Source organism: Rhincodon typus, chromosome 7 (genome assembly GCF_021869965.1).
Source record: "Rhincodon typus isolate 14 chromosome 7, sRhiTyp1.1, whole genome shotgun sequence".
In the NCBI taxonomy this organism is placed as follows: Eukaryota; Metazoa; Chordata; class Chondrichthyes; order Orectolobiformes; family Rhincodontidae; genus Rhincodon; species Rhincodon typus.
The window spans coordinates 15,636,282-15,653,654 of record NC_063338.1 but is presented as its reverse complement, the minus strand read 5'-3'; the positions used below and the strand labels follow the sequence as shown (position 1 = coordinate 15,653,654).

The 17,373-nt window shown below is 46.5% G+C and overlaps 1 protein-coding gene across 1 annotated transcript in view; it reads right to left on the bottom strand.

Annotated features, from left to right (window-relative positions):
- Positions 1-2,152: 2,152 nt before the first annotated feature.
- The window catches only part of LOC109913326 (cyclic nucleotide-binding domain-containing protein 2), a 60,745-nt gene continuing 45,524 nt past the window's right edge, over positions 2,153-17,373 (bottom strand). The window contains exons 9-14 of the mRNA XM_048598698.1: positions 16,796-16,925; positions 14,010-14,124; positions 11,240-11,495; positions 7,243-7,375; positions 4,443-4,606; positions 2,153-2,654 (exon numbers count right to left, since the gene is read on the bottom strand). Coding sequence (XP_048454655.1) covers positions 2,312-2,654; positions 4,443-4,606; positions 7,243-7,375; positions 11,240-11,495; positions 14,010-14,124; positions 16,796-16,925 — 1,141 coding nt within the window. The 3' untranslated portion in view covers positions 2,153-2,311. The remainder of the gene's footprint in view (positions 2,655-4,442; positions 4,607-7,242; positions 7,376-11,239; positions 11,496-14,009; positions 14,125-16,795; positions 16,926-17,373) is intronic.

Here is a 17,373-nt window from a genome sequence, read left to right as displayed (position 1 = left end):
GTGCTATTGCAAAAATGACTATACTATCAACAGCTGGAACATAAAGTTGTGCTTTTGTAGGGGTTTATAAAATCATGGGGGTCATGGATAGGGTGAATAGCCAAGGTCTTTCTCCCAGGGTAGGGGAGTCCAAAACTAGAGGGCACAGGTTTAAGGTGAGAGGGGAAAGATTTAAAAGTGGCCTGAGGGGTAACATTTCCATGCAGAGGGTGGTGCGTGTATGGAACGAGCTGCCACAGAAGGTGGGAACAATTACGATATTAAAAAGGGTAAATGACTAGGAAGGGTTGAGAGGGATATGGGCCAAATGCTGGCAAATAGGAATGAGATTAATTTAGGATATCTGGTCAGCATGAACAAGTTCGATGAGGGTCCGTTTCTGTGCTGTCTAACTGTATGACTCTATGACACTGCACCTCAAATCTTTCCTTGCAGAGGAGTACCAGACTGATTCAAGAAGCCAAAGCAAGAAACTATCATGACAGCCTTCATCAATCTGGCTAACATTTCCCTATAACTAGGCAGCTGAAAGGTGAGAAAATATTAATGATAAGGGATTGAAAAATACAGAGAAAACATTTCCCCCAAATGGGGATATTGAGACCAAAGACGTCATAGCCATTTCCTTGTGCGCAGTTTGTTGGAATTGAAGGATAGGCCAACATTTATTGCACATCCTTAATTGCCCTTGACGAAGTGGTGAGCTGGGTTACTTCAGAGGGCGGTTACGAGTCAACCACATTGCTGTGTGTTTGAAGTCACATGTAAAGGTAAAGTCACCATATTCCCCCACTCTCTTATTAGACAACTGGGTGTTGAGATTAATCTGGGGGTCACCCTGTCCCAGGCCAGGGGCAAGGAGGTCACGCTGAGAAGGAAGGGTCATCATAGTAACCTCAGGAATTGATTCCGTGAGGCTGTTAGCATTACTGTACATCACAAACCAACCATCCAGCCAACTGAACTAACATAGGCCAGACCAGGTAAAGGGAGCAGGACCTTTTTTTCCCTAAAGGATATTTGTGAACCAGGTGCGTTTTTTTACAGCTATCTATGACAGTTATCATGGGTCCACATGAATAATAGTCACCTTTTGTTTGGGATTTATTTAATTGACCGAATTTAAATTCTCCAGCTGCCATGGTGTCATTTGAATGCGTGTTTCAAGATCAATCAGCCAGGTTACGGGTCCCAACAAAACTATATTGTAGCAAGACAATTAAGCAGCAAAATCAGACCACGCTGTTACAACATGTTAGACACAACATTGGTAGCACATTGCATCTTTACCACATTGAGTCTTTGTCACATCGGGTCTTTAGTGCATCAAGTCTTTCCCACATGGAGACTTTACTACATCAAATCTTTGTTGCATTGAATATTTATCATGTCAAGTCTTCTTCACTTTTGTCTTTATCGCTTCGAGTCTTCATTACTTCGACTCTTTATCACACAAAGTATCACATCAATATTTAAAATCACACCGAGTCTTTAACATGTGAGTTTTCAACATTTTGAGTCTTGATCACATTGAGTCTTCATCGCTTTGATCTTTATCACTTTGATCTTTATCACATTGGGTCTTCATCACACTGAATCTTTATCACACTGAGTCTTCATCACATTGAGTCTTTATATATTGAGTGTTCATCACACACACTGAGTGTCACTTTGATCTTCATCACATTGAATCTTCATCTTATTGAGCCTTCCTCACTTTGAGTCTTCATTACATCGGGTTTTCATCACATTGGGTCATTATCACATTGAGTCTTCATCACTCTGAGTTTTTATTGCATTGAGTCTTCATCACATTGGGTCTTTATCATATCGAGTATCACATCGATATTTAAAACATTGAGTCTTCGTCATTATTGGGTATTTAATATTTTGAGTCATTATCACATCAGTAATTGTAACGTTGTGACTTTATCACATCGAGTCTTAATTAAACAGAGTCTTATCACACTGAGTCTTCATCACATTGGGTTTTTGTAGCATTGGGTTGGCAAGGCATTGAATTTTTATGACATTGTGTTTTTAATGGTAATCAGTCTTTCACAAAGTCCCCAACTGGGCGTCATGAAATCTCACTCACATGGTGTCAGTAATCGAGGCAGGAATGAACGATACCAATGATCCAGATGTGTGAAAGAAGAAAAAGAACAGGGCAACTGACCGGACGATAACCTGCGGAAACGGTTGCAGTGAGGGAATAGAAACTTAAATCAAATGGTTGGAAATCTTTTAGGGTGTCAGATGTTTGACACTTAAAGGGCAGCACAGAGTGGAGAGGAAAGGCTTGGTGTGCTCAGTACAGCAGATTAGCTGTACTGGGCGGAAATTTGGCGATTCCATGAATGAGTTGGAGGTCCAGCTTTGGCACTGGGGTGCTACCTTCTTCCCTTGTTCTGATTACGGGGGCAACGTAATAGGATGGCTTTGAGAAAAGGATATTTCGATTGCTGGCGATTTCTGGAAGGTTCAGGATGCCAGTCTTGTCAATCTCGTACAAGTCCTCACCTCGGCCGGACTCCACTAAATGGCCAGACAGGGAAAAACGTTGAGGCTTGGAGGTGAGTTTGGCGATCATATTCTTTTTAAAGATTTTCCAGTAATTATTTTTGATAAAGCGGTCACAGAGTTCATCATCGCTTTGAAATAAGAGAGAAAAACAAAACTGTTATTGACCTTGTCAGAGGACGCATAGCTTTAGTGACACTATTCGGAGTTATATAAGGTAATGGTTCGGTAAGAGTTAATGTTGAAGACTGCATTAAGCTCCACCCAATATGATAATGTCATAAGCAGTTGGGTGGGGAAAGGTTGAATATTTTAGGATCCTGTAAGGTGAAGACCTTCCCGTAGGGTGAAGACCTATATCTAATAAATCTGAGTAACAATGTTTAACTTACTCATGCAACTGGCATCTGATTACCATCTGAGCATTTTGGCAGCAAACCACCCCAAACACAAGCTGGTACTATTGGCATCACAGTGCAGACAACAAACACAGAGTTTGAAGTACTTATACATGTACTTGTTAAAAGAGAACTGTGTGTTGGATCCCTTCATCCCCACAAATGGGGAAATGGTGGGGTGTATGGAGTAAATCTGGAATTCCTGTCACTAAAATGCTGTAAAGAGTGCACACAATGACGTAGGATTTGCACTAAAGGACCAGGCCATTCAGCCCAAATGTTCCTGCTCCAGCCAAGTTGCTTACACCAGCCTTTGCTTGACCCTATCAACATAGCCTTCTCGAAGAGCGGAACACTGCGGATGCTGGAGGTCTGGAGTAAAACCAGAAAATGCCGGAAACCCTCAGCACAGTCCGACAGCCTCTGTGGAGAGACAAACCGAGTTAATGTTTCAGGTTCATGACTTAGCATCTGAACTGGAAAGCACTGGAGATGTCTTGGGTGTCTTGATTGAATAAACTTCCTTCTCTTTGCGAGTTTTTGTTCTGTTTCTTTTTTTCTCCTTTCAGTCGGCTGCACACATACTTTCAGCATGTTTTGCTTTGTATTTTCTTGCCACACCTCCACTCCCTTTGAGCGTGGGTCTTCTGTCATCCAATCTTTCCTGTGTCTCACCCTTCAACGACCTTCCCTTGGTCCTTGCCTTCTGTGTTGTCAAAATCTATTATGTCCCCAACTTTATCCAGTTCTGATAAAAAGATTGCAGGCCTCTCTTTCGCTCTCCACAAATGCAGACTGACTTGACAAGTGTTTCCAACATATTTTCTAATTTTAGTACAGTTCCTCCGTTTCCTTCCTCATTTTAAGGGGAATGCTTCCCCTTAAAGACATACTTGCAATCGTCCCCCAGTCCCTCCCTACGGCAACAATGATCACATTCCAAACGCTCTCTGTGCAAAGATGCTTCTCCCAAATTCCATCTTGAATTTATTAAGTGACCGCATTGCATCCGTAGACCTCAGTTTTGGTCTCGACCGCTAGCGGTCAGCCTTCAGTTTTCCACAACTTTGAAAATGTTGTGTTTAGCAACAACACAGGTTTTTGTTGGGCATGGGCTGGTTCTGGAACCGAGGTGGAGAAATGGAGTTGGGTCAGATCTGCAATGCTCTTTGCTGAATGATGCAGCAGGCTGAAGGTCTTGAAGAGTATCCTCCCAATTCCCACATTTTCCATCATTTAACGGAGTGAGAGTTCCGTTCAATTTCTATCGGGATGGGGGAGAGAGAAGAGAGAGAGGAAGTGAGCCTATGTGTCCTAGAGCTAAACAGCGGAACCACACTTTGCCTTTACACTGCCATTCCGTTGATAAGATCAGTAGTGGCACAGCCAGGATTTGGAATTTGCCATCTGGGCACTCACACATGTTTGTAGTCTGATTTGCCAAGCCACTCCATGATCTAGTATCCCCACCAACATCCACCGCCCCCCCACCCCCATCCCCTCCACCAGTATGTCACTCACCTTGGATAGACAGACGTCAGCTTCCTCACTTTTTGCAGTGTTTGGTGGTCCGTCAGTTCAGCGAAGGTCCGCATGTTGATCCGAACAATCTTTGTGCCTTGGCTCTTGATGGTGAAGTTTCTCCTATCCTTGAGGTTATTGGCCACAAAGTACTGCCGCAGCCCCTGTGCACATACACGAAGCCGTTACAGCACTCCCACACAATTGGGTTCTCAATCATGTGTACCAGGGGATCATGAAGCTCGAGATTTCTCCAATCTCTCCAATTAATTTCTCTGATTCAACATTGCCCCGTTAGTCATAGAGGTCTTCCCACACCGGCTGAAGTCACCATGAAGGGCTCTCCTGCCTAAACTCTCCCTCACCTGAGGTGTACAGACCCTCAGGTTGTACAGTCATACAGCATGGAAACAGACCCTTCAGCCCAACTCATCCATGCTGACCAGGTCTCGTAAACTGAACTAGCCCCTATTTGGTTGTATTTGGCCCATATCCCTCTAAACCCTTCCTATGCATGTGCCCCTGTCCAAATGTCTTTTAAATGCTGTATTGTACCTGCCTCCACCACTCCCTCTGGCAGCTCATTCCATACACGCACCCCCTCTGCGTGAAAAAGTTGCCCGTCAGGTCCCTTTTATAACTTTACCCCTTTCACCTTAAACCTATGCCCTCTAGTTTTAGACTCCCCTACCCAGGGGAAAAGACCATCATCAGTCATCTCTCTTTAATGAGGGAGCAGTCCTATGGTCCTTTTATAGCACAGAAGAAAGCTCTTCAGTGCATTGAATCTGAGCCTGTCCAAAAACAAGTCTCTAACCATTCTAATCCCATTTTCCAGCACCAAGCCCATAGCCTTGTGTGCCTTGACATTGCAGCTGCACATCTGAATACTTCTTAATTGCTGTGTTAAATTTATTCGTTAGAGAATGTCGAAGAAATGATATCTCAAATAAGGCCCTGAGCAGAGAGGAGCTGAACGTTGGATGATAACCAGGCTATCTCATGTGAGGACCCACAGTCTTGCACTGTTACCTCAGTAAGGAGCTATACAAGTTTCCCAAAGTGGGGGAAGAGCCACCTTGTGAAATTTGTCCCCCGTGTGGGTTGCTTCAGCATTGGTCAGACCACAGCTGGAGCATGGTGCTTACTTTTGGTCTCTTTATCTATGGAGGCAGCACTGAAACTGTCCACGAGGCTGATTCCTGAGTTGGAGGACTTATGGAGGAAGGCTAAGCAGGTTCGACTTGAGCTGAGAAGAGTGAGAGGTGCTCCAAATGGTACGAACGAGATTCTGAGGGTGGATGCCAATAGGTGGCTCCCCACCTTGTGGGGAAAATCTCCAACTGGGGGCAATGTTATAAAAGATGAGGTCTCGTATTTAAAATGGGGCGGGGGTGAGGTTTGTTAGTGCGTGAGCTTCTCTGGGTTGTTGAATGTATTGAAGGCTCAGGCAGACATAGTCTGATTGACAGACCCTCCAGGGTAATGAGGGACAGGCAGGAAAGTGGAGTCGTATTGGATTAGCCCCCGTTGCAGGCTCAGTGGGCAGAATGGCCCACCTCTGCTTCTACTTCTTACAATCTAACGCCTCATGGACCTTCCACAAGCTCTTATCAGTTTAGAAGGCTGTAGGTTCAAGCCCCAATCTCACACATATCTAGACTGACATTTCTAAAAAATAGGAGATGTTGACATTCGGACGAGACACTGTGATCATCCCAAGCCTACCTGTTCTGATGGTTCACAAGGACACTCAGGGTTAAAAAAACCCCACAATTTCTTCCAATAACCTAACCAATGTTGAAGTTCAAATCAATTTAGTTTTCTCTTAATAGCCCTTTGAGATGGCTATGAAGCTGCTCCTTCTTATCGCTTTGGCAAAGACGTAGTCAGTCCAGTTGACACTCAAAGTCCTCCTGACGATCAACGGGGGAGTTCTACCAAAACTGGGGAGAGATACCTCACAGACTAATCAAGCAACAACCTGACACGATCAGACCTTACAGGCAATGTCCCATCACCACCATCACCATCCCTGGGTATGCCCTGATCCACTGGCAGGATAGAACAAGACATAAGAACAAGATGTAGGAGTAGAAGCAGGCCATTCAGCCCATCAGGTCTGCTCTACCATTCAATGATCTGATAACTCTCAACTCCACCTCCTGCGTCTTCCCCAGAGCCCCTGATTGCCTGACTGATTAAAGATCTGTCTATCTCAGCCATGTATATACTTCGTGACCCAGCCTTGACGGTCCTCCATGGTAAAAGATTCCACAAATCAAATATCCTCAGAGGAGAAATTCCTCCTCATCTCTGTCTTAACTGGAAGACCTTTCACTCTGAGATAACGTCTTCTGGTCCTAGACTTTCCCACAAGGGGAAACAACCTCTCCATATCTGTCCTGTCAAGTTCACTAAGAATCTTGTACATTTCACTAAGGTCTCCTCTCATTCTTCTCGACTCCAACGCGTATAGGCTCAATCTATTCAACCTCTCCTCATAAGACAGTCCCTCCGTATCCAGGATCAGTCTAGTGAACCTTCTCTGGACTGCCTCCAATGCCAGTACACCTTTACTTAGATATGGGGCCCATTAGTATGATTTTTCAAAACTGCAATGGACCAACTGCAGAGAAATGGCAAAAACTGGAGATGTGATATTGTTGTACCTCAGCATTGCTCAATGATATCTTACACTGTGGGTTTGGGTACAGGTACAATGTGAACTTGCACTCCTGTATTTCTCAAATGTCTCAAATCAGATTTTCAAAGTAACACTACAACAATAACAACTTACAAATACTTCTCCTGGCAGAACTGAATCTATCTTCATGTAAACAGCAACGGCCAGGGCTCTGGGAATCATTTGTTTTCTTGATGTTTTCCCCAGCATGTGTGAACTGTCTTCCAACGTTGATGTACTGATGGCACTGCAAACATACAGAAATGGCTTAAAGTATGAATATTCGGCACATTTACAATGCTTCGATCTATGGAGTCATCTACAGCAATTTCTCGATCATCGCATCATCTAATCTGACCCGTTATTTCCTGTACTGTGTTTCCATGTTTACAATATTCAATGACCAAGAGGAAAATGGGAATACAGTAGGAACAACCCATCGGGGGGTGATCTTTCATTCAATTAGATTTTGGTTGATCAATACTCTAATTCCATTTACTTTCCTTTGCTCCACATTCCGCAATACTCCCACTTTAACACAAGTGTATCGATCGCAAGTTTTGAAAATTGCTACTCGGGGGTTTTGGGGTTCAAGGTCAGATTGAGTGAAAATGTACTTTCTAATTTCAGTCCTAAATTTTCTGATTTTATGTCCATTGGTTCTGGACTCGCCATCCCCAAAACACATCAGAGGAAACAGTCTCTGGGTATCTGTCGCGTAATTATATCGAAGGTTAGACTACCCCCTAGCCTACACTTAAGTGAATTAAAGTCAAATTCAGGAAGCCTGTTCTTATGCTTTAAACGTTTAAGCCCAGATTTAACTGTGGTGCTTTTGCATTGACCTCTCTCCCATGTCCCTAGAGCCTGCCTGGAATATGATGACCAGAACCATACACAGTACTCTGGAAGCAGTCTGGCCAAGGCTCTGTATAACTGAAGCATCAATGCCTCACCTTTCAAACCCTTCAAGATAGAACAATCTACTCGCCTTATTCAGTACAATTTGCATCTCTGTGTTAGACTTGAGTCATCTATGTACATGGGCACCTCAATCCCTTTGTTCCTCCAAAGACTAGTCTGTCACTGTTAGGAAGAGGCTCTGGTTTGTCCTTTGCAGATCCAGAGTGGTTTATTTTGCCATTTTGAATTCCCTCTGCCATTGTTTTACCCATTTAATGTCAGTGACCCTTTTGGAAATTTGATAATTATCTAGCAGAAAGGATACGGGGGAAAAAGTAAGAGATTGAGTACAGACATGATGGGCAAAGTGTTCTGCTTCTGTGCTATAACCATGCCAAGATTCTCCCTTCTCATGCAGCATGAGCAGGAGATTATCTGTGCAGTCACAGTGCCCAAATTAATGCCGCCCTGTTGAGTCAAAATTACTTTGCCCCAATGTTGACATTCAAAGGATGGTGGGTACTGCTGGGAAGTCACCCACCCCTAACTGTCCTTGAACTGAGCAACTCATGAAACCAAATCAGAGGGAAGTTAAAAATCCACAGCCTTGCTGTGGGCCTGGAGTCACGTGTAGGCCAGAACAGAAAGCGGTAGCTGATTTCCTTCCTTAATGGAAGTTGGTGTCCTTAGGACAATCGGTGATACTTTCACGGTCACCATCACTGAAACTTGACTTTTAATTCTAGAGTTTCTTTTTTTTGAGATAAGGTGTTAATTAATTGAATTTAAATTCCAGGTAGCCCATCGTGGAGTTACGAACCCACGTTGCCAAAGTATGACCCTGAGCCTCTGGATTATTAGTCCAGAGGTATTACCCGGCTTGGCCATGGTCATCTGATCAGGTGCAAAGGTCCGGGCTTCCCTTTTGTTCAGAGTCTTTGCACATGTTGACTCTTCATTCAGCCTGGAGTTGGTTCAAAATGCTATTTCTCCTCACTAGCCCTGCAGCTGTTGTGTAAATTTGTGAATTCCCCTACGAGCATGACTGGGGAAATGCGGGTGGGCTCGGAGGGAGGGCAGAGGAGCAGGGTTTTGCCCTCTTAATTGGATGCTTCATACATGAGAGCGGTGGCTACACTTTAGAGAAGCACTTCACTGATTGCTGTGTACTTTGTGGTGAACTCAGGCCACGAAGGGTTCAATGGAAATGCAAGTCATTCTTTCTTTGTGAGAGCCTTTTTGCCTTCGCCGTGAATTATCTGACAGGCGTTTCAAAAGTGTTTCCTGTTGTAGCGTAGGAAAGAAAAATGATGGCAAGTAAATTGTTATATTTCTTTAGATGATTTGATTAATTACTGTGTTGCATGAATTGATTTGGCAGTAATTGCTACACACCAGGGTGGGTCTCTGGGAGGTGGAGAGTCTGCTTCATATGTGGAGCAGGAAGAGGACTGACAAGTGACTAACTATCAACTAACACTCCATCCAATTTCCTCTTCCATACAAGTCGAGGTGAAGAAATATTGAAGGCAGTATTCTAGGCCAAGACTAATTATTATTCTACACCAAAGTGTCTTTTCCATTTGTTCAAATGGTTGGCCCAGAGAACCTAACGTTTCCCAGCCCTGCTGCATCATTACTGGCTCATTTCCTCCCGTTTGCAAGCACCAATATTCCCATAACTTAAAACCTCTTGTCCTGGTTTTCAAATCCCTCTGTAGTCTCTCCTTCTCCAGCCCCACCATCCCTCCAGGATTTCAGGGTTTCTGTACTTCTGGCCTCTTAAGTTTTCTGAATTTCCTTTAAATCCCACATTCACAGTCCATACTTCAGTAACCGGGGACCTATATTCCTTAATTATCTCCCTAATGCCCTCTGTCTCCTTGGCCCCAGCCCTTTCTTGAGGATGCACTTTAGATTTGACCTCTTTGACAAAGCCATTGGTTGCCTATCCTAATATCTCCTGAAGTTGCCCAGAGTTGACATTTTGTTTGATAACGATCCTGCGAGGGACCTTGGAATGTTTTACTGTGACCAGTGCTACATAAACACAAGTTGTTCTCAAGAGTCATAGAGTCACATAGCATGGAACCAGACCCTTTGGCCCAACTCATCCATCCAGACCAGATTTCCTAAACTAAACTAGTCCCATTTGCCAGCATTTGGCCCATATCCCTCTAAACCCTTCCTATGCGTATAGCTGTCCAAGTGTCTTTTAAATGTTGTAATTGTACCTCAAATACTATTTCCTCTGGCAGCATGTTCCATATACACACCACCCTCTGTGCCAAAAAGTTGCCCCTCAGGTCCCTTTTAAATCTTTCCCCTTTCACCCTAAACCTATGCCCTCTAGTTTTGGACTACCCCAACCCTGGGGAAAAGACCTTGGCTATTCATCCTATCTATGCCCCTCATGATTTTGTAAATCTCTATAAGGTCACCCCTCATCCTCCGACGCTCCAGGGAAAATAGCCCCAGCCTATTCAGCCTCTCCCTATAGCTCAAACCCTCCAACCCTGGCAACATCCTTTTGTGAACCCTTTCAAGTTTCACATTTATCTTATAGCAGGGAGACCTGAAATGCACGCAGTATTCTAAAAGCGACCTCACCAATGTCCTGTACGGCCACACTGGACATCCCAGCTCCTATACTCAATGTTCTGACCATGCTCTGAAGCTAAGCATGCCAAATGCCTTCTTCACTACCCTGCAACTCCACTTTCAAGGAACTATGAACCTGCACCCCTGGCTCCCTCTGTTCGGCAACACTGTCCAGGACCCGACCATTAACCGTCTAAGTCCTGCCCTGGTTTCGCATTACCAGAATGCAAAACCTCGCCAGCTTAACCATCCCCGATGCACAGTGGCAGTGACGTGCTCCATCTACAAGAGGAATTCCAGCAGCTCAATAAGACTCCTTAGACAGCACCTTCAAAGACCTGGAAGAAGATGGGCAGCAGATGCACGGGAACACCGCAACCTACAAGATCCCCTTCCAACCAATCACATGCCGTCCTGACTTGCAATTGTATCGCCCTTCCTTCAGTGTTCCTGGGTCAAAATCCTGGAAATGCCCTTCACTATAACACCCTGGGTGCATCTACATTATACTGACAGAGGTGGTTCCAAAAGGCAGCTCAGTACCACCTTCTCCAAGGCAGGCAACCATGCTCACGGAAGAATTTTTAAACTCCATCATACATTGTACCTGTCCGATTTGAGCTGTTTCTGTGATTCACTCTTTGTCTTCACTTGCTGTTGTGTTTTGGAAGGGATCGGTGTGACAGCTGTCACAGAGATGGTTGAGTTCGAGGCACTCAGGTCTTTCATACCCGTGGAGGCCCCTTGTTGACGGATTTGGGCCGAAGAGACGCTGGGTATCCTGAGCAAGCTTTTGGAACTGCGATCCAAGCCCCTGTGCATCGATCCAGTTCTGACCGTCAGGTTGAGAAATCGTCTGTCAACTTTGAAAGTTATCCTTCATTAAGAAAAACGGAAGACAGCTCAAAGAGGTCCCAGCAACTTTGAAGCCCCACCCTGAGTGGCTGTCAAATTTTCAATTAATCCAGGGATTCCCTGGCACAGTGGCTCAGTGTTTAGCACTGCTGCCTCATTGCGCCAGGGACCCTGGTTCGATTCCAGCCTCGGGCGACTGTCTGTGTGGAGTTTGCACATTCTCCCCGTGTCTGCGTGGGTTTCCTCCAGGTGCTCCGGTTTCCTCCCACAGTCCAAAACCGTGCAGGCTAGGGTGGATTGGTTGTGCTAAATTGCCCACAGTGTTCAGGGATGTTTAGGTTAGGTGGGTTAGTCATCGGAAATGTAGGGGAATGGGTCTGGGTGGGATGCTGTTCGGAGGAGCGGTGTGGACTTGTTGGGCCGAATGGCCTGTTTCCACACTGCAGGGATTCCATGATCTATGAACTTAGCCGAGTGACTGGTGGCAGGACATGGGGTTGGAGGGCAAGGGGGGTGCTGAGGTCGTCGGGCGATGTGACAATCTCCTTGTGGACGCCAGGCCTATCGTCTCTGATTGCTCCGTGCCCTGGCAATGTCAACCCAACCTCGTAGCAGTCGGCACTGCCCTCGCCAGTGAACTGGCCGTTGTGCGTTGACTTGACGGTAAACTGCAGGAGCTGAGTTTGCCCCACAAATTATGGAAACACACACTGAGGGGGGTCTAGGGCAGGAGAGGCACAGCCGGTGTGCCACGGGGTCGGTAAGGCAAAAACCCAGGCTAATAGTCTGAGGCATTCTGCTTCCAATATTACCACAGCAACTGATGGAAATCCAATTCAATGAGCAAACCTGAAACCTTGCTTGGGTTACTGGAACCATAGCAACTATCATCAATTATTGTACAAGAATCCATTGGGTTCACAAACACCCTTCAGGGAAGGAAGTCTAATGGTCCTTACCCGGTCTGGCCTACTTGTGACTCCAGGCCTGCAGCAATGTGCTTGACTCCTAACTGGCCGATAGCCCGGCAAGTTTAGGGGCGACTAAGGTCAGCCAACACAAATACCGGCCTGGCCAGTGAGACCCACATCTCAAGAAAGAGTGGATTTTTGAAAAAACATAGGTTTCTCTCCCCCATTTGCTCACCACAATTCCCCAACTCGGCCTCCCCAGAATCATAGAATCCCCGCAGTGTGGAGGCAGGCCATTCGGATCATCGGATCCGCACTGTCCCTGCAAAGGGCATCCCCACCCAGACCCATTCCCCCAACCCCCGTGACCCTGCATTTCCCGTGGCTAACCCACCTAGCCTGCACATCCCTGCACACGATGGAGCAATTTCCCATGGCCAATCCACCCTAACCTGCACATCTTTGGGCTGCGGGAGGAAACCGGAGCACCCGGGGGAAACCCTATTGCAGACACGGGGAGAATGCGTAAGCTCCACACAGACAGACAGTCGCCTGAGGGTGGAATCAAACCCGGGTCCCTGGCGCTGAGAGGCAGCAGTGCTAACCACTGAGCCACAGAATGGTGAAAACGGCAGGAACCCCTCTGAGTCAGACAGAACAGTGTCAATGAGAAACATTTGGTGCTCCCATTGGCTTCACTTTACCCTCCCGATGGCCCTCTAGCTCTGACTCCCCCTCCACCCTTACTACTGTGGGGGGAAATGCTTCTTCTCTAGCTATGCCATCGAAAACGTTTCACCGTCCCTGCTCCCTGGGGACAGGAATCGCACAGACAGACGAGCCTCTAAGAGGAGAAACATTCCTCATCACTGTCCTACGAGGGAGGCTCCCTATTGTTAAACAGTCTGTCTTTAACAGTGCAATGGTGCATCAACAAGAGTTTGGTCAGGACAGAAACCTTGATAGGATTTCAACAGCCAATAAACCTGAAGTGTGTTACGGGGGTCTTCCTCAACATACGTCAGGGTTTATGTGCCAGGAAAGTGCGACTTATATTGAAACAACTTATATTGAGGAATTTGGCCCCCTTAGATTAATGTGACTCGGGCCTGCAAAAGCATTAAAGTCGCCTATTCGACTCATACTGGGAAAATGTCTCCTTTAAGAAACTATGAGAATAAGGTAGGGACACGGACTATTACTGAGAGAAACGTTAAAGGGTAGCAGCGCTACTTTCAGATGAAACTCACATCGATGACACTCGTTATGGACAACGTGAGAAAACACTGAAGCATCACACGGGAATGCTGGGAGCCGATGCTAAAGCGGCAGGAAATTACACTTTGCGCGTTTTCGACGCCAAAACTGAACTGAGCCGAAAATATCACAACGTCGCGAGACGTGCGGGAGAAATTTTACGTTTAGCCCCTTAACGGCGTGGGTCACGACGGCGTACATCAGAGGTCACCCCGCCAATGTCAAAGCCAGAAATTAGGCTGAATTGCTCAGCTGGCAGAGACACGATGGGCCAACAGCCTCCTCCTGCGCTGTGGGCCTGCAGCGTCCCGCGTTAAACAAGTGGCCACGGGGTTAACTCTCTGTGGTGCTCACCGCCTGATTCCGTTTTGTGAATGGTGCTTTTCAAGAAGGGCAACTCGTGAACAATGAACCTGTGATAGGACGGGCACTGGGTGAGATCCACCAATCGCAGAACGACAAATCGGCCCTGTAAACAGAGGGGCAAGGTTAGAGACGCGCACACGTGCACACACTCGCGCAACGTGAATTCAATTCGCCCATGTCCAAGATGCATTGGGCTGGGTTTCTGTTGAAAAAAGAAACACCAAAACGGGGTTGCACTCCAGCCTCAAACGTGTCCACATTCAGTGAAGGTGGATGCGCAACATTTGACACAACTGGAGACAGCTCAGTCGGTTGCATTGATTTACAAGAGTCTCTCCAATTTAACAACCTGTTTTATTAGTCGGTGATTGGCACTGCAGGACCTGAGCAGCGCTGGAACACAATGTTGATGAAGCATTTCTTCTTGCACTGCATCGGGACAATTCACACTTTGCCTTTGCTGACTGCACATCCATTAACACTCAAGAAGCTTGACACCACCCAAGGTAAAGCGGATTACGGGCCAAATGCTGGCAAATGGGACTAGATTAATTTAGGATGTCTGGTCAGCACGGACAAGTTGGACCGAAGGGTCTGTTTCCGAGCTGTGCACCTCTACGACTCACACCACTGACCTGCAGCTTTATGGACAAAATACTAGTCTAAGACATGGTCTCCAATCTGAATCATGAGGGGAGCTGCCCTGGGAGTCTTCAAACCCCATGAGGTCTCTCGGCATGAGGTGAAACATGGGCAATCCTGCTGATTACCAACAGTGCTGCCCCTCAGTTGATGCATCAGAGCTTCTTCATGTTGAACAACACTTGGAGAAAGCACCGAGGTTGACAAGGATGCAAAAGGTACTCTGGGTGGGGGATTTCAATATCCACCAAAAGACTCTTTGCAGGCACCAAGACTGACCAAGTTGGCCAAGTCCTAAAGGCCATAAGACTGGCTCTGCTGCAGGTGGTGAGGGAAACAACAAGAGGGAAAGAAAGCTACCTTACCTCATCCTTATTAATGCACTTGTCACAGATGCATCTGTCCATGACAGTGTTGGTAACAGTTAAGACCGCACGGTCCTTGTGGAGACAAAATCCCGCCTTTACATTGAGAATACCCTCCATCGTGTTGCGTGGCACTGTCACCGTGCTAAATAGACTTTGAACAGATATAGCAACTCAAGGCCGGGCAACTGAATTACCCTTACACGCTTTCCCACCACCAAATCACCGTGACTTTTATTTTTGTTTTTAACTATGAACCACCACAAGTCACCTGTGCAGCCAACTGGATATTTATCCCATCACGGGCAATGCAAACCATCAAAAGTGAGGCAGGGGTAGGGAAAGGCAGGAAGGGCTAAACCGAGATGGAGTTGGAAGAGGATTAGATGCTCTGTTTTTGGGCTTGGTTGATGCCTGGAAATTGGGTACGTGCAGCACGGATGACCAGGGAAGGTGCCTCCATAGTTGTGCCTAACATCAGCCTGCAAATTGTTCCACAGCCATGCCAATGGCAGGCAGTAAGAGCAGGAGAGAGTCCGGGTTGGCCATGTGATGGAGAGGACATGGGAGCCTCTACCATTACTGTGCATAGCTCCAGACTACAACCGCAGACTACTATATGTTGCCACACCAGTTAGAACTCCCCTGAGTAAATTCCATCACGTCAATAACCACATCCGAGGCTGGAGCCAGGATTCCCCGCTGCATTAGGCCCGGAGCTGATCGCCTGGTGGTGGTAGGCCTGAAGCCTGGACTCCTGGCAGCAGTAGGCCCGGAGCCCGGATTCTTGGCGGCAGTAGGCCCGGAGCCTGGACTCCTGGCAGCAGCAGTAGACCTAGAGCCTGGAATCCTGGCATCAGTAGGCCCGGAGCCTGGACTCTTGGCAGCAGCAGTAGGCCCGAAGCCTGGAGTCCTGGCGGCAGCAGTAGGCCCGGAGCCTTGATGCTTGGCCATGTCGGCGAAACGGTCCTCTGGGGCGCTGGCGCCATCGTTGCTGTCCCCGGAGCGGGACTCCTTGAGGACTCGAACACCTTTCAGAGACCTTGCAGAAGCCCTGAAACTCAGAGGCAGGAATGTTAGCAACTGAACCACTGCTGGCTTTCAGAACAAAGCCTTCCCTAGGAATTTGGGGAAGACCTTTTTTCTGAAGGCGGTGGGGGGGGTGGTTGCAGAATCCTGCTCCCACCCTCTGAATCCGCACGCATCACTTCCAGAAATTGGACAATAATCTTGGACGAGTACATCCTCTGATGGGAACACAGCACCAAACCACTATACTAACTATAAAGACAAGGAGAACCTTGGAATATGAGGAAGCTGTGGGAAGATACATTGAAGCGTGGAATCTGGCCACCGAACATGGAGCAAGGATAAGGCAAGTATGTAAGAGGTGTCAGTGATAAGGTGGAATCGATTTTAGTCAATCTGAAGGCTTTGTTCATAACTCTACCACATATGTCCCCAGCCTTCTTGCAATTATAAACACTGAAGCGTTGACTCAAGTGTTATCACAGAAAATCACACATTTCATAAAATAAGTTTTACGAACCCAATTGACTTTTGAAACACAGCTCCAATGTTCGGTTACAGCCTGAGTATGAAAATATCCTCCGACAAGGCACAGCCGTGCTCCAAGTTTATTCCAGGAGCTCGGCAAAAGGTGGGAGGGGTGGGGGTGCAAAACTTTTTTTTTCTCTCTTGGTCTGTACAGCATCATGACATGTCATGAAACCAGGGTTGGGGCTTGCGTCCAATACAAGAAATCACCTTGGTGACGAAGATGAGGTGGTCCATGTTATTGGGAATAACCTGGCCGTACAGGAACTCCTCTGTGGTTGAGTAATCGGAAAGAATCTCAATGGAGCTGTCAGGCAACGAGTCCAGGAGGCTTAGTGATCTGGAAGAACCAAAATAAAAGCCACGTACATCGTTAAAAAATAATAAAAAGCCTCGCATTCATATAACGCTTTCCACGACAACCCAGGTTTTAAAAAAGTGTTCTACAGCTGCTGAAGTAAATGTTTTGAGGCACTGCCACAGTAGGGGACAGGCAGCAATTTTAGGGTAGTAGCGTCATGGTAATATCCCCAGATTAGTAATCCAGCAGCTAAAGACCATCGCGCTGGAGCCAGGTTCAAATCCCCGAGGTGGAATTTAAACTCAATTATTAAATGAGTCTGGAATAGAAAGCCAGAGCGAGTAATGGTGACCGTGACATTATCCCGGGGGACTCCCTCCACCTTCTCCTTTGTCCTTCCTTTCAATCCTTCCCCACTTCCACTTCTCTGTCTCTTTTTCCTCCTCAGTTCTGATGGAAGGCTAACAACCTGAAATGTTAGATAACA